At 36.5% G+C, this 17900-nt stretch overlaps 1 protein-coding gene across 1 annotated transcript; it reads right to left on the bottom strand.

The window, feature by feature from the left end:
- LOC127959006 (inositol 1,4,5-trisphosphate receptor type 1) lies at positions 1–16650 on the bottom strand. The gene is made up of 29 exons (XM_052558010.1): positions 16501–16650; positions 14504–14612; positions 13589–13659; positions 11294–11409; positions 9782–9868; positions 9479–9637; positions 9233–9331; positions 8803–8886; positions 8545–8691; positions 8353–8448; positions 7859–8013; positions 7679–7778; positions 7430–7590; positions 6232–6373; positions 5982–6140; positions 5692–5864; positions 5317–5436; positions 4697–4891; positions 4368–4619; positions 4134–4275; positions 3801–3948; positions 2225–2415; positions 1870–1996; positions 1735–1789; positions 1487–1652; positions 984–1151; positions 744–821; positions 505–642; positions 1–421 (listed from the first exon to the last, which is right to left on the bottom strand). The coding sequence occupies exons 2-29, from the start codon at positions 14593–14595 to the stop codon at positions 266–268; spliced, it is 3777 nt and encodes a 1258-aa protein (XP_052413970.1). The 5' UTR covers positions 14596–14612; positions 16501–16650; the 3' UTR covers positions 1–265.
- Positions 16651–17900: the final 1250 nt, after the last annotated feature.

Genomic DNA, 17900 nt, shown 5'->3' with positions numbered 1-17900 from the left:
TTCAGATGAAGAGGTGATTCTAGTGGGGCCCTGGATTAAGAGTATGAGGTCAAAATGACTTACTATCTCCTGAAGCTTTTTCCTATTTGACTTCTCATTCCAATTTATATTAAATTGTACAATAAAAATAAAAAGATTTCTTAGATGATCATAAAATATACTACTTAATGAAGGAGATCTATATATGCCCACTACAGTTAACATCATACATGGAGATAAAACAATTGTTACAGAATTATATTCTATATCCACTAAAGTACTGAATTCAACTAAACTGCTGTATTAATGCTCTCACCCCAGGGTTGAGGAACAGGTTAATGTGTTTGTGCAGAAGTGCCTGGTTCTGCTGATTTCCAGCACAGAAGTTCTGAAGGAACTGATGAGCTAAAGTCATAATCTCTTGCATCTGAACATCCTCCCCCTAAAATGTAACAAGCACAAATGTAAATACATAAATCAGTGATTAACATTAACCTTTTCAGGTACGTAAAGGCTCACACACACCTTCTCATAAGGGATCTGCAACAGTTCCAGGACCACACTGTGAGCTCCCATGTTCCTGAGGAGCCGCTGCTGCTGTTTCTTATTCTTCTTGCCAGAGATTCCCTCCAAAACACACAATTTGCTCAACCTCAGGAGGATCTACACACACAAATATAACAACAAACAAAAGATATACTTCACAGAACATTCTGTTTGCTTGTCAAAGCCTACAAACTCCATAAAACATAAACACACTCCACCTCCTTCACGACTCTGTAGTTTGAGCTGCTGGTACTCTCCACTTTGGGTTTGTCTGATCTGCTTGAGTTGATGGCACCCTGTTAGAGCAGAAAATAACATCACAGTTATATAATATATAATATCCAATCATAATATAATTCACTAGATTTCTGAAAAGAGAGATTATACTGAATCTTATCGTTTCAGAGGTTTTATTAAAAGTGAATTATGGACAAATAATAAGAAGATCGCATCCAGACCTTGTGGTGCGCTGCATTGGCAACCTCTCCAGCGTCCAGCCCTGAGTCTGACCCCTGTCTCTTATAGACCCACAGCTCTGATTTCTCTACTATAGACCTAAGCTGGTCCAAATCTGACTTGATCTGCTTGTAATTGTCCACATCCTGACTGGTCACCAGGAGCTGAACCTAAAATAGATAAAATGCCATATGTGAACATAACACAATACAAGTGAAAAATATAAAAAGAACCAATATATGATATGAAATATATGGTAAATGATTCATAAACACATGTGTTAAACTCATCATTTATTACTCAGTATTGCATCATCAAAGTGGATGCTGGCACTGGTGGTGGGTGAGTGAAGACCCCCGATATTATTGTAAAAAGCAGTAATACATATTAAAGCACTATATAAATGCCTCATTCATTCATTAAAAGGTTTTAAATTCATTGAAACTACTACAAAACATACTGTGTAAAACTGAATACCGAAAAGGCTGAATGAATGAACGAATACCTGCTTGAAGGCCTGTAAGACCTCCTGCCGCTGGCTGAAGTGTCGGAAGAGGAGGTGAAGGGCTCGTGACACCAGTGGAGGATAGTCATGCATGGTCAGGTGCAGTAAGACCCTCAGAAACGTCCTGCCACCGTGATCATCAAGATCCAGCCTGGTGTTTTCCTCACTAGATACACAAACACACACAGATTCACACACATACGGCACACAAACATAACACAAATTATCAAAGAGCACAACCTTCTTACCTTCCTCCAAAAATCCCCTCCGCTTGCTCTTCAATGTGTTCAAAGTCCAGAGCTCCTAACAAAGGCAGAGGTTATTCAGACAACATTTACCCATACCAGCTGATACTGACACAAACATACACTTGCTCATTTCACCTTGAACACTGGAAGGAGAGTCCTGGTTAACAGACGGCTCTGTCTGAGAGACGCTCTCATCAAACTCTGTTTTAAAGATACAGAGCAGGCAGGAGATCCTGTAGTCCAACCTGACATTTAGAATGAACTACATAAAAATGAGACAGTCAGTAAAGATTTGTTTAACTTAAACGCAACAAGTTTGCATATCCTGGGCATTCAGACCATGAATTTCTCAAACAATGATTTAAACAGAACTACATTCACATACACTTATGCATTTAACAGATGCTTTCATCCAAAGCGACTTACAGTGCTATACATTTTTTTTTACCAGTATGTAATTACAATCCAATTACAGACTAGGTTTTAACACCTGTAGGATCTCAATGATCTTGAGTTTGGTGTCCATCACCAGTATGTCTTGTTTCTGAGGTTCACTCTGGGCTTTGACTTCATCTCTGTTTGGAGGGTTGTGGTTGGTGGCTGGCAGGAATCCCCCACCCCTCAAGACCACCTGTGTCATCAGCTCTCCCACTCCATGGATGGACCGCATCACATTACTTCCTATAGAGATGGTCAGAATAAGAACGTTAGCGCACTTTCAAATAAGAAATTTTTCAGCAAATCAGCTTGACGTATTTAGTACTTAAAGTGAAAGCTATTTCGTTAACTTTATAATCTAGACTCTAAAAATAGTCGGGTACACATGAAAAATACACATGAGAGTCAGTTGGAAATACATTACTATAATACTGAAGGTTATTTGTATACAAACACTTTAATGACACTTAATTAAAGGGATAGTTGACCCAAAAATTCTGTAATTAATTACCGTCATGTCATTTCAAACCCGTAAGATCTTCATTCAAGGAGGAGAAGTCCTTGCTACATTTCTGGGCTTGTGAACATTTCAGTTGTGTTGCTTTCTATGGACAGTCAATGAGTTCTCGGATTTCATCAGAAATATCTTACTTTGTGTTCTGAAGATGAACAAAGGTCTTACGAGTTTGGAACGACATGAGGCAAAGTAATTAATGACAGAATTTTCATTTTTGTGTCAAAGTTTTTAAAATAATAAAATTGCAATTAAATTATTATATTTCTGCTCCAATTAGTTTTTTGAAATATAAAGATGTACACTTTCTTTTCATGTTTATTTTATGCTGAAACTGCTATTGAAATGGCGGAGACAATCAGTTCACGTGCACTTCGTCCAGCCACATGTCTTGAACTGACAGCACTACGGTGGATCTGTCACTACACATCAGACAGCAACAAAACAGCATTTATTATTTGAGTACAAAATGTCTTTATGAGTTGATTCGTTCAAACGGCTAATTCATTCAGGAATGAAGTAAAAGGCTTTCTCTGTGAACGGGCTACTGAACCATTGGTTCACCCGATTCATTGAAAACACGGATTCATTCAGAAACTAAACACTGCTGTGTAGCTCGGAGACACACAACAGTTCTGCCAAGGCTTTATAGGTAATATTTTCTTTGGAAAAATTAAACAAAAAGCGTGTTCAAATTTCACACAGTACAAACTTCTTTTTTACTGAACTGTTATATAAAATCACATTTGCACTTGTGTTCTTCATGACAAAAACAGCACTCGTGTGATATTGCTCTCGTTGCTTGTGTGATATTGCTTATCATATAATATAAATATAAGACAAAAACTCATACAGGGACTTTGTTGTCCTGTGTCATATTTGTCAACTGTATGAAATGTAAGATGAACTGTGCTAAAATATTTTAATCACGTTATTTTTTTAATAACTAATTATGTTATGTTAAACTGACAGCCCTAAATGTTAAATTTTTATAAATATATTATCCTTATTTTAAGTAATATTTTAACATGTTTTCATTTGTTTGACTTGAATAAATCAGTTAAGATGTTGTTACCACCTGGAGTTAATATCCATAGCTAATGGTGTTTCTGACCTTTGCCACGGTCTCCAGGCAGCTTGATGGGGAAGGGAGTGCTGATATGGACACAGTCCAGGATGGCCAGCAGGATTTTGGTCAACCTTAGCAGGTCACTGAAGTTATAGAAACCAAAATAGATAAGGTTCCTCGCTAGGTTCACAACCTATAGAACAGACAGTAAAAAATTGAAAAGTGTTGACATTTTAAATTTTTTTTAAAGCAAAGCTCACATTACATTGTTAATTGTGCAAGACAAATATTGGTTTATATAGTGTGATCTATAATGAGCCTAATGTGCACATAATAGTGAATAAGATGCAAGGATGTAACTTTCATGAGTTGACACACCTCAAAAGTGAGCTTGTTTTTCTCCTTGTCTGAAAATGGGAAACTCTGGCACACAACATTTTGCAGGTAATTCTCCACAAACTCCATCGTCTGAGAGAAGCGCTCCTTTACCTCATCACGTGATGTCCCATCGTTATCATAACTGGTCAGAAACATAAAAATGACTGGCCAATGAGCTGACCACTTACTAAAAATGCTTTTCACTGTTTGTCTGATTCTAAAGTGACCACTTACTCATCAATGGCAATTTGAGAAGGGATTTCAGACCACAGCCGAGCATATTTGACAGGGGTAACCTGCTCCTGGGGGTCTCGGTCTACATGCATGTGCAGCATCATGCGGCAGAATGAGGCTCTGAGGTCAAAGGGCAAGTCTTCGTCTGACATGCAGCGCAGAATCAGATCCACATCCAGTTGTGCTGATATCTTGTTAATGGCCAGGTACTGCCGATCCAGACACATTCGTGCAAACAGGTTCAGCTGATACCTGACATATGGATGTTATTTTTACATTTCTGCATCATTTTCCTCACACTGCATTTAAGTGTGGGTGTGTGTGCATACCTGTAATAATTGATAACATCCTGGTCCTCTGTGTGTCCATCTCTGGCGTCCTGTGCAAGCTCTCTGATGCTCTTACTCTTCATCTCTCCTGTACTGTCCTTCCAGAACAACCATACCTCCTCCTCATCCTCCTCTTCGTCCTCCACACTCTCGCCGAGCACTGTTCCTGGCACCTCAAACCGTGATAACACAAGCCTGACATACAAACACACACACACATTCACTCAATAATACACTCACCATTTTTAACTCTTGCATTTCATCAAACTTTTTGGCATGAATCAGTGGTGATAGGATTTTTTCATTTACCCTCAGTCATGTAACTGCCTGCCTGTTCTATATTGAGATTGCTGAATTATATTAGTTATATATTATGTACACAAACATATATATATATATATATATATATATATATATATATATATATATATATATATATATAGTGTTCTGCTACACTACCTTTCAAAAGTTTAAAAGAAAAGCATTTATTTAAAATAAAAAAAAATTGTAATGTCTTCAATCTCACTATTTAATCAATTAAATGCCACTTTGTTAAATAAAAGTATTTTTTAAAATCATGTATTGTTCTAAATATGTACATAACATAATAGTCAGTGTACTTGGTTTCGATGAGGATGTCTGCATTGGCTGGGTCCAGCACAGCATTACAGATGAGTTCTTGAGTGACAGGGATGGATTTATTCATAGACACACACAAATCTGACAAGTAGTCCAGAAATCTAGAGAAACATGGACAAAGAAAACAAATTTAGTCAGGTCATTCAATTATCGAAAAACAGCTTACTACACTTCTACTGTTCTAAAGTCTTACTTTAAAGCATATATTTTACAGCATCTCTGTACCAGTTTGTATTTAAGATGAATCACTTTTATTCTAACATTTGTCTTTTGTTTGTTGCTTTGAGATGAAAGGGTCTGCTAAATGAATAAATATAAATGACCAAGAACATTTATGCAAATATATTTTCGCACACCTGGGCTCTCTGTTCTTGCGGACCAGGCTGACGAAGGTGTCTATCTCAGCCGCAGTGATGTGTTTCTCTAGAAGCTTCCTGTTGTTGTGCAGCAGAGCTGTAATAGTGTCTTCAGCAAGCACATCATATCCTATCTGCTTTTGCATGAAGCGGAACTGCTTTGCTATGTACTCCTAGAGAAAAAAAGTCAGAGAATGAGAGAATATATAAGGGGTTGTGAGTACTGTAGTACCAGTAGCGTTACAAATGATTTGCATTGCTTTTATTTTTATTTTAGTAGTTTAGTTTACTTGATTTTTGCGATAGTCCTGTTGTGAGTGACGTAGGACTCTGTAGCAGAGCCGACAGATGTGACGGAAGGGTGCGTGACGTTGGTCTGCGAGCTCTTCCAGACGCAACATAGGGCCGTCCCCACTATCAGTGAATGGGGCCTGCAGCAGCTTGAATATCTGGTCAGTCGCAGCACAAGATAAATTAAAATGTCATTTAAATGTTAGTGAGATGTTTTAGAACAAACCTAAGGTGTGATATAGTAAGTGCCTGTTTGAGTATGTTCTGCTCTCTCATGAGTTTCTGCCGCTCTCTGTTAGGTTTGTTGACTGTGATCTCCAGCACATCCTGAGCACTGCTGGGAATGTCCACCACAAAATACACCAGATCCTCCAGCAGCTTTGTCACTGACCTTGTGTAAGACAGTGATGGTGAGATGCATGTTTTTGTAAGTGTGAGAAGATTTAAACAATTAGCATAAAGATTGATGGGTTAAAAACACAGTAGAAGGCAGAAATTGAAGGAACTCAAAGAATAATTGGAATAAATCACAGGTGAACCAACAATGGATGGATAGATGGGTGAAAGGACAAAGAAAAGTGGACAACTGGACAGATGAAAGAACAGACAAATGATGGAAGGAAGTTCAAAAGGACAGGTAGATTGGTGGATTTATAGATGGACAGAATTAAAGGAAAAAACAAGGAAGGAAAAAATGAGAGATGGATGTGTTGATGGATGAAAAACAAAAAGAACAAAGAAGTAAAGAAAGATGAGAATATGGGTTTAAAAAAGGTCAAATGTATCGATAAATGAAAAAATACATAAATGGTTGAAGACAGGATGGAAGGACAAATACAGAGACAGAGGATAGGATAGGATAGGATAGGATAGGATAGGTGGACAAATGGATCGATGGATGGAAAGAAAGAACTGAAGGAAGGAAGGACAGATGAATGGATGGATGATGAAAAGATTGATGGATGGATAAATTAATGGATAGACGGATGATGGATTAAGGAAAAGAACAGATGTGGAGATGGATGGATGGAAAGTTGTCAAATGGACGGATGATTGGATGAATGAAAAGATGAATAAATATTTTAAAAGAAAAAGTGAAAGGATGACAGATGGATGGATGATTAAATTGATGGCTGGATGGTGGAAGCAATAAAGACAAATGGAAAGATATGAATAAATGGATGGATGGAAAGAATAAAAATAGATGATGAAAAGATAATGGATGGATTAATAAAAAAAATTATGAAAAAATAATAGAAGGACACACAGACAGACGGGTCATAATGGGTGACTAGATTGCTGAAAGAAAGACAGAAAGCCAGACAAACAAATGGATGGCTGGATGGATGGATGAATGGAAGGACAGACAGATGGATAGATGGATGGATGGATGTACACATGGATGGATGGATGTACACATGGATGAATAGATGGATGTAACCTCTACCTCCGTTCATTCTGGGTGATGGTGCCCTTCTCCAGTTTGGCTGCAATGGAAGCTAAGACTTTACTAGCATCATTAGCAAAGTCCAAATCGCGAACCTCAGCTGGAGAAACTGGCACTATAGCAAACGCCTCTTTATCTTCCTTCAGAGGAGATGTTCCTATCTGAGAAACAAATATAGAGTGAAGGAGACACACTTCAAAGGATCCATAAACCAAAGCTACAGTCATACACACACAGACAGAAACTCACTCTGAGCATGACCGGTTTCTCTTCCTCTTTATCTATTGGCTGGTTGGTGCTGTGAACCCATGTATTGGTGCAGAGATGCCTGAGCCTCACATATGAGTTTCTGACAAGTACAATCCAAAATACAGCATGGTTAATACATATTTACTTAATCAGAAGTCACAAGTCACAATCTCACTGTACCTTGGCACAAGTGAGTCTCCTCCTCTCAGGGTAGTGGGGTCAAGCTCAAAGATCGATGATATGTCATTGCCATCAGGAACGGACACCAATGTGTACATTACTTTGTCCTGAGGGTTGCGTACACGTGCTCGCATCACTTCCTGCTCTGAATCCAGCTGCGAGAGAAACAACTGATCAGTTGCTCATTCAAAATGACCGTTTTGGCTAAACTAATGTGTGTTGAAACAAGATCAACAAGGTAAAGAGAACCTCAAATGGCTCAGAATGAGCTCAGATAAAAATATAGCCACACATACTCTCAAACACCCACTCACAGAGGAATGGGTCTCCAGGCATTATTATTCATAGTTTGGATTTACATGATCACAATAAGGTGAGAACAATTAGATAAAATCACGTTCTTTGCTCTTGCTAACATAAATAGACACACTCTGATGTATTTGCATGTGTGTTTGTGTCATGAACTCTTATTGCAGGTAACATATAGGTCTAACCTCTGCAGCAAGGTAATGGCCAGTGGCCAGATGTTTGAACCTAAAGAGACTGTTCCAGTAGCCGGCTCCGCCTCTGCAGGGATCATGCTGAACCACCTGAAAAGCATCCAAACATCGGTTTAGGTTCCCAAGCTGATAAAATCACACAAAAAAGCATCTGTTCAACTTCACAAAGTTAAGTCCTAAAATTACCTCAACCTCCCAGAGTGCTTTGCTACTAGTGGCAGAGGTTGCAGACTGGCGCCCGGTGGTACGCAAAAAGACATACTGCTTTTTTCTGTGTTCGTCGCATGTCAGAAACTTCTCCTGCTCTGCATGGAACAGCCTCACCACATCACCCTGATAAAAACGTATTTAATTAAAAGGCCATAAATATTTATTCTAGTCAAATATAGGCCTTAAAAAAGTGAAGGTCATTGTTTGTGCAGTGTGGATGTGTACACAACATACTCCTTTCAAGACAACCTCCTGGTTGTCGCTCCATTTCATGAAGAGAACAATTTTCCAACTGGTGGTGCAGTTCACTGAATTCACCTGAAAGAGAAAAATATACAGCTTTAACCTATTGAGCCTAAACAGACCCCAAAGAAAATTAAAATAACATAAAACAAGCATTAAAATAAACTAAAACAAATAAATTCAAGAGATTTCCTTTTATTAAATCATTAAATTTATCTAAATTTATTAAATTTTCAGTATCCAGTATGTATACTGTGAAGAAGTAATAAAAGCTACAAAAAAAGAAAAAAAGAAACCAGACTGCAAGATTTAAGAATTTTTTGTCCAAAATGTCATTTTAAGATATGCAGTACAAAATGTACAGTATGCAATACACTAGTATCTTTGTTAACATAGCAATTTGTGTATATGTGTTTTTTACTTCATTGCATCCTGGATTATCAACAAGCTGATGGCTACTGGCATGTAGTGGCTGTCCAGCATTGACTGGGTTTAACACAACCTTATCTCCAATAACCACCTGAAAAACACATTAACACACACAGATACAATACAAGAGTAACTCTAATTGGTGTTTATGTAAGGTCAAGAAGCAGGACTGCCCAATTAATCAAATTAATAATCAATATTAGCGTGCCCGTTTTGCAGAGGTTGATGATATACTCACATTGTCTCCAATAGAGCGGAGCTTATAGAAAGGCTGGATGTAGAACCATGAGCCTTCATTTCCTGCAGCGTCCAAGGTTACACGCATGGCGTTCTTCTCAAGAAGAGCTGGTAAACGCTTATTTACCGTCAGATACTTATTACTCTTCAAATGGAGAAGCTGCAAATGTACGTGAACAATTACACAATTTATTTGACGGGTAAATAGTCTGAATTTCTACATATTAAAATGTTCTGTATTACACATGCAATTTAAATATTATCTAAAGTAATACTTGTGCTCATGTGCTTGTGAAGGATTTACCTGGATGACATTGCCATACTGAATGACTGTTCCTAAAAGCTTTTTGTTCTCCGATTCATTTTGTTTCTTTTCTAAATCAGCAGCATGCTAAAAACATATGTGAGGAATAAAAGAATTAGAGAAAAATTAAAACAATTGTGTTCTTGCAGGCTAGGCTCAAACCTGTATTTCCCACATGAACACCAGAAACCCAAGTAAACATGTGCAGTGACTATAGCTCTTCAGAACATCTGAGGAAGCTTCAGAGAAGTTGATAAATATACTGAACTTGCTGAACCATCCCCCAAAAAAGAGGCTGTTGAGTAATAAACAAACTTTGCTCTCTTTAATGTCTTGGAACATTGTTCAGATGGCCCACAGAGCATTCTTCACAACCGGTTTCATTTACAAGCACATCTTTTTTAATTGTCAGCAACTTTTCTTCATTCTGTGTTTATATAAGGTCATAAGCAGAGTGAACTAACTGCAGACTGAAGTCATGAAATCTAGGAGGCTGGCTAATTTAGCCAAGCAATCACATAAATAACTTACACCAACTTTATAATTATCCAGCTGAATTAAGCAAGATTTGTTTTTATAAGCATGGTAGGCAACTAATATAATAAATGTGTATTGATTTTATTGAGGACATGAAAGATATTTGTAAAGGAATGCTTTACATTCTTGGATGAACTTGGATGCAACCATAATCTACTACATTCAAATTAATCAGATACATTTTCTTTGTGTATAAATACAGCAAATAATGTAAGATGAAGTTTCCAGTGATCTAAGGTATTTTTTTTTCTCAAGAGTACATAAGTGTTAGAGCTCAAGGTCTGGTAGGTTAGCAGGCCCTGTCAGCCTCTGCTGGTGGATGGATGGTGATGAATCTTTCTCCATTGACAGCCATTCACAAATAGCAGTATATTCTCATGAAATAAAACACATAAATCAAAATTATTTCATGTTTATCAGTTCCAGTTCTTGGAAATGATTTTTTTTATCATGTTTGCTGCCTTTAAAGTTTTTGGGTTTTTTTTGACCTCCCAAATTCCTAAGCAAAATGTCATAACTCAATCTTGTGACACACTCCAAAAAAACTACTGTCTGCTGACAATAATTTAAGTTGCTTCAAACCCGCCCCTTTCTTACAATCGACTTCAAGCTCACATTCAGCTGAACAGTCTCCATCTATCAAAAACTGATGGACAGAACCAAGTCCCCACCCAGCAGTTTTATCTCTTTGGTCATCGGTTTCCTTTGGATGTGCATCACAATATGGAAGAAAACATCTGTCACTGCCACCAATTAATTTTTAACTAAACATTGTATTCTCAGGATAGTTGTTACTAATGGGTTTGGGACTCTGTATGTCCATGGGTTGCCAACAGATAATCATTTGAGGTGTGGATACCAATTCTAGACCAGCATTATGAGCAGTGTTATTCTGAAGTAGCGAGTGGAATTCCCTATATTAATATAAACAATACAGCTCTCACACTTAGGGAAAAGACTATGCTTCGCACTCACATGGAGTTTGTTGAGCAGAACAGTCTCTGTGGTGCTGGTTCCGCCAGGTTTGGCAGCTTTCCAGAACTGTTTCTGTGCAGAATATCTGTTCATGGGACACAGTCTGAACAGACAGTCTACAGAGAGAGAGAAAGAGAAAGAGGGAACATACATATCATGTCTAGCACCGACAGATAGAACACCTCACATCCACACATTTACTGTATTTCAGAAACATACAGCTTTCAAGATCTGCTGATGAGGACGATAAGGTGATCATAAATGGTAAGAATGGAAATCAGTATGAAAATCAATATGTAAACTCTGTCTGTGTGGTTTGAGTGTACATGTGTATAACTGTTAAAAAAGGAAAAGCAGATCAGAAGCAAAAAAAAAATTCTAACATTTTCATAGAGCTTAATTTAAAAAATAAACAACAATTCAAGAGGATGTAACATGACTGAAGAGACACACTGACAGTATTTTCAAAAGTGATAAGAAAAGAGCTACAGGCATAAAAGTGAAAATGCACTTCTTCTTTCCAGGAGAACTCCAGTCTTACCAAATAAGGAGAGAGGGGGAGTCAAAGATAGACAGACTGACAGAGAGAAAGAGAGAGAGAGAGAGAGAGAGAGAGAGAGAATCTGGTCACTGTTTCCAGTTTTCTGCAGATTGGGCTGATAAAACACCAAAAAGCTCTGGGGTCATTAGAGGAATGTAGAACACGCTCTCACATAAAAACAACAGGGTTTAGGAGTGTCTGATTACAAAAAAATGCAATATTTTTAATATTAAAGGTTAAAGGATACTGCTACAATGCTCACAATGTTAATACAAAGGTGTTATGGGTGGTTGTCAGGGTGTTGCTTACTGGTACTGGTTAATTTAAAAGATTCCTCACACCAAGCCACTATGACATAGCTCAGTCCCTCCTTCAATGCCAGTCTATGTTTATCATTTATCATTTGCCAGAAGCCAATCTTAAATTTGAAATGAATGTTTACCCAAACAAAAGAAATATATTCATAAAATAATAACAATAGAAAACGGACCATCACATGCTTCCATTTTGCTTTGGTGTGTGTTTATATTTGAAGGAAATAGTATGCATTCCTCTCTACTGAGGCCCACTGACCAGCAGACAATTATCTCTCTTTCTCTCCCTCCCTTCATCACAGACTCAAGCACACTGTGCAGGGTTTATTTATCAGAAAAAAAAAACAGAAAAACTGAAATAATTTATTATTAAATTTACATTAAAGTTTAAATATTTTAAATTGCAATAACATTATTTTTTTCCTGTTTTAAATGTAGCCTAATGAGCATATTAGACTTCCTTCAAAAATCATACCAACCCCAAATTGCTCTTAAATATTTAAGTGTATTTCATGATGTTAGGACTGTATATGCACAGTATGTAACTGTATGTAACTATTTGTATATAACTCAGTATAAAATTTAAGAGAATTTCTTCGATTTCTGTCTTTTCCTCAAAAAAAAGAAAAATGATTAACCTTATTTTCCCCCGTAAAAACAGTGTGGCAAAACAGCTTGTCACTTGATATTGCACACTGGATTATCTTACCAAATATTTTTTATATATTACCTTAATTATGAACAAACTGGTTTGTGGTGCAAACAGTTTTACTGTTTACTGCACTTTATTATTCTTTTCGTTGTTTCCCTACAGCTAATGAACAGGAAGTCTTGCCCATTCAATGGCATTGAAAAATAAGGTGGATAGCTTCAGAGGACTTGGAATAAATCTTAAAATTTTCATTATGGGACAAACTATTCCTTTAATATTCAGTAGCCAACTAGTGATGAAAACCAGCACACACTGATGTATAATGTACTCACACACCTACTCCTGATGTAGCTTCTCGGTATCACCAGCAGATGCATTTTGAGTGAAGTGGGAAGTTTAGAGGGCAGTCAGCCTCAACCACACACAGCCTTTGAAGTACAATCATTTTTCAAGTCCTTTAACTAAGTAGATCTGCACTTAACTGTGTTGGTATCAATTTCCACAGCAAAGTAAGCGTCCATTGAAATGAGATCAGACTGTTTGACACTGATTCAAAGATTTGTTTGACAATAATACAGAGCAAGCTTTGAACTACAATAGTTTATTAATTCCAAAGAATGAAGGATGATTTGCTAAATTAAGGGGTTTTCATAGAAATGATAAACTTTTCTCTAAGATACGTATGTCCTTTGACTTCAAAGAACAGTTTAAGTAACTGAACTTCCTGTCTTAACTAAAAAATAATAAACCAGCATACATCCACAAACACACACACACAAACTGCTCACCCCTGAACTTCTTGGGTGGGTTGTTCAGGTCCCCTGCATCTGGTTGGACAACACATCGGTCATCAACCAACCTGATTGAAACAAACGAGTGTTACTCTATAGATGTTTGTACTTTTGGTTTGTCAGTGCATCTGCGTATTTGAGTGTGTAAATAATGGTGTGCAGTGCACTTGTGAGTGTGTGCCTGTATTTAGCCTTTTTTGGCCCAAAGTAGCTTACTGGACATTTTCCAAATTCCACGACCAGTCAGCCAAACACAGACACACACACACACACGGTTAAACTGATGACAGCTGGTTATTCTTCTTTACACATCATAGATTAGCATTCAACCACAGCAGACTTTATGTCATCTTGATCAGGTTTAGATCAACCAAATATTAAAAAACTGTGAATATGTGCTCATCCTTTCATCATTCCAAACCTGTATTACCTTGGTTTCTTCCAAGGAGCTCAACAGAAGATATTTAGCACTAGTTCATATTTTTACAATATATACTCGTACACTATAGCAAAAGTCTCATCATAGGTTTCTTTGATGAAGAGTGTCAACAATATGTAGTTTCTCACTGAAAGGATTGCTTTAATAATCTTAGACACTCTGTTAAACATCTCCTTTTGTGTTCCAAGAAAGAAAGAAAAACACAAGGGAGTGTAATGATGCCAGTTTTTGGGGGTGAAGAATTCCTTTAAGATATTTGTCAGCAGAAAACAGAAGGGGTTAATGTTGAGGAATTCATGGAAAAAGAGTATGTGGACCTCTAACAAATGAGCTGGTTCTGCTTGTTAATCATTTATTTCCTGTGATTATCACTCTTGGAACAAATTCATTTGAAATGTCCACTTTCAATTAAAAGTTTATGAAAATGCTATTTCAAAGCATTATATTATAACAGGGAGTATCAGTCAACTCACCCCAAAGTGCTTATGAAGCCACTTGTAGAGCCTTCAGCATAAAGGGAGCAAACATCCCCAATGTGCAGGAAACTTGACATTTTATCCACCATGGCAACCACTCCACCACCTGCAAAGGTTAGAGGTCATGACAAGGTATGTGTGCAGGTTTATCATTAAACAAACAAGCGTAACAGCAGCTCTAACCATAAAAAGACCTATAGACTTACTAAAGTAAAGCAACAGATATGTATTATGTGTGGTTAGATGTGTCATTCACTATAGCACATAATACAAAAACATAACATTTTTCAAATAGAACATATATAAATAAATAAGGTTCTGGAGAGCTTTTCAAACAGAAATTAAAAAAAGGGAAAAAAAGAAAGAATGTTCATGTCTAAACCAATTTGATGTCTTCAAAGACGGCATAATTGGCTTAAAACCACAAGCGGCCCAATATATGAACTAAATAACAACATGTGATATCAAATATTCAATCATTGGTAACCCATGATGTGAAGAACGACAAGTTGAGGACTCTAAAACTGACTGCTGCATCTTCATATTGTTAATATTGTTTAAGCTGAATCCATCCTAAATATATATCATTACTTTTCAAATTCTCATTTCAAATTCAGTTTATCCCAAAAACAAATTCCTCTGCTGAGTTTTGATTACCAGATGCTGGCAAATGACAAGTTGGCAAGTTATTTATTAACTTAACTGGCTGGACACTCATCCAAGTCCAGTGCACTGGAATACCATACTAAAAATAAACATTCAGTGTCAAATTTGCAACTGACATACTGAACCAACATACCAAAATAAATTTGAATGCTTATAACCATAAATACAACAATGGATTCCATTTAAATTAACTCAAAACAGTCAACTCCTTTGAAGCTAAGTGCTAAATAATAATAATAATAATAATAATAATAATAATAATAATATGAATTTGTTATCTAAAAGTATTTATTCTGTTTTAATAAAGTGATAATTTCGAAAATAAATACTATATTATTTACTCTCATAGTATTTCTGTAAATGTTATCACACATTTTCACATTTTTACTTTACTAGCCCAAGCAACCTTTTGTTCACTTTAAAAAATTGTGATTTATCCAACATATTAAGACATTAAGACATGGAAATGTACTGATAAGACACATCTGATAAGAAATGGGTTTGCTGTATGACAAAAAGAAACAGGATTTGTGAGCATACTGTAGGCCTACTGTCTGTTCCATGTAACTCCACTGACGACAGTATTATCACCACAGATTCTTCCTGTTACTACTAGATTTGATTAACAAATGATTAGCCAACCAAACCGTTAATATGCATAGAGAGAGAGAGAGAGAGAGAGAGACAGAGATGTGCGGAGGAGGGATTTGCATGTGCATTTCTTTCTACCTACAAAAAACATACTGTTTTTCGTTATTATATTATATTATATTATATTATATATATAGTTGTCTTATTGCAGCTTCATCTGATGCTATGGCAAGCGTAATGCAGATTCTGTCCCATCTTATCTGCTCAAGATCAGCAGGTCGTCCGTCTTGACAACAGAAACTGATTAAATTTTCTACCCTTGACAACAATGTCAAAACGAGAAAGCCAGAAATGAGACTAGACATGTACACATTAACTTTATCCTGCAAACGCTTTTGTGAAAAGCAGAGGCATTTATGAACTGCGTGTCCTAAATGCGATTAAACGAACGGAACCAGACCTCTTCTTGACTTCATCTTAACATTGTTGTGAATTATTGCGTTAAACAGTATTAAACATCAGCGCCGGCCAAATGACACACTTTTGTCTTCCTTGTTGAGTTTGTATCTTTTTTAATCGTTCTATATTCGAGTTTTTCATGACAGTTTTTGTAACCTAGGGGCGGGTTCAGCAGGGCGCGCGATGCTCTCCCGCAGATTAAATAAATATTTAATTAACCATAATTCATGAACAAAACTCTTAATAGTCTATTCATTCTTGTGTAATCTCTCTCTCACCTCTCTCCGACGAAGTTGGAGCAAAAGTGTTCCTGGTATTTTCCCAAACGTTTCGTCCTCAGTTTGAGAAAGTTATTAGCCCGACTCCTCACACAGAGTCCAGCAGCGGTCCATCGCCCCGATGTTCGTCTCTTTTCGGCTCGCCGAGTGACTCTGTCAACAGTGCAGTACGACGGGATTCTGGGAAACTGTGTTTCAATTGTGCTATGCCACGGTTATTTCAATATTCTGACATATTCAAGAACTACAAGACCCAGAATTTCCCTTTCACTTGATTAAATAATTTTGCTCTTCTTAAAAAGCGGTCTGTAGAGACTATAAAGAAAAACTGTGTTTATTTATAGCCTAAATATTCTAAAATGTTTAAGTAGAGGTGACAACAAAGTAATTTTGAATTTTGAAATACCGGTATGTGACCCTGGACCACAAAACCAGTCATAAGGGTCGATTTTTTTTATACTTATTAGATTTATACTTCATCTGAAAGCTGAATAAATAAGCTTTCCACTGATGTTGTTTGTTAGGACAATATTTGACTGAGATACCAGATTTGAAAATCTGGAGATAAAAAAAAAATATATATATTTTGAAATTTGCCTTAAGTTGTACAAATATAGTAGCAATGCACATCACTAATAATAATAAAAAAAAGTTCTGATACATTTACAGTAGGAAACACTGAACGGTATCTTTCATGGAACATGATCTTTTATCCTAATGATTTTATATATATATATATATATATATATATATATATATATATATATATATATATATATATATATATATATATATATATATATATATATATATATATATATAATTAATTATTGTTCACAACAGACCAAAATGATTTGTAATATAGATTTCAGAAACGGATTGACCTGCTACGCTCCTTGCCAGTGACCTCTCTGTGTGAATGCTTTCTAACCTATGGACGGACCAGAGAAATTTAGACATCACCATAGTGAAAAGAAAATCCATTACAGTCTGTCCTTAATGAATAAAGTCCTAAATATAATAATTCCACATGCAATGGAACACAATAAAATAATAATGACCACATAAGAGCAAGCAACAGCACCCAGACAGCGTGTCTAAAAAGATAATTTCATTATGAAATTAACCTTTTTCTCAGCGTCACTTAAAATACTCCTCAAGATAATGTGCGTTCTCGCACAAACATTTAATGTAACCTACGATCTTGTCAAAGATTTCTCTAGGTCACCGATTAACTGCAACTGAGATGAATTGGAGAGCTTCTGAAAATTTCTGTGCATAGCTGCAGCTACACATGACATATTAAGATAAGCAACAAACATACCGATTTGCTGAGTGAGTTTATAAACTTTGAGGAGCATAAGTACCATAAGTATAAACACATTTTTACAGATGGATTA

Source organism: Carassius gibelio, chromosome B6 (genome assembly GCF_023724105.1).
Source record: "Carassius gibelio isolate Cgi1373 ecotype wild population from Czech Republic chromosome B6, carGib1.2-hapl.c, whole genome shotgun sequence".
Lineage (NCBI taxonomy): Eukaryota > Metazoa > Chordata > Actinopteri > Cypriniformes > Cyprinidae > Carassius > Carassius gibelio.
Note: the sequence above shows the minus strand (reverse complement) of the source record. Positions and strands in the feature narration are given on the sequence as shown.

Coding starts and splice junctions, on each gene's coding strand:
- LOC127959006 (XM_052558010.1), bottom strand. CDS start 14,595: ATGGTGGATAAAATGTCAAGTTTCCTGCACATTGGGGATGTTTGCTCC. Junction 11,410..13,588: donor CCCACCCAAGAAGTTCAGGG/GTGAGCAGTTTG, acceptor CTCTCTCTGTAG/ACTGTCTGTTCAGACTGTGT. Junction 7,779..7,858: donor GGAGACTCACTTGTGCCAAG/GTACAGTGAGAT, acceptor TGTACTTGTCAG/AAACTCATATGTGAGGCTCA.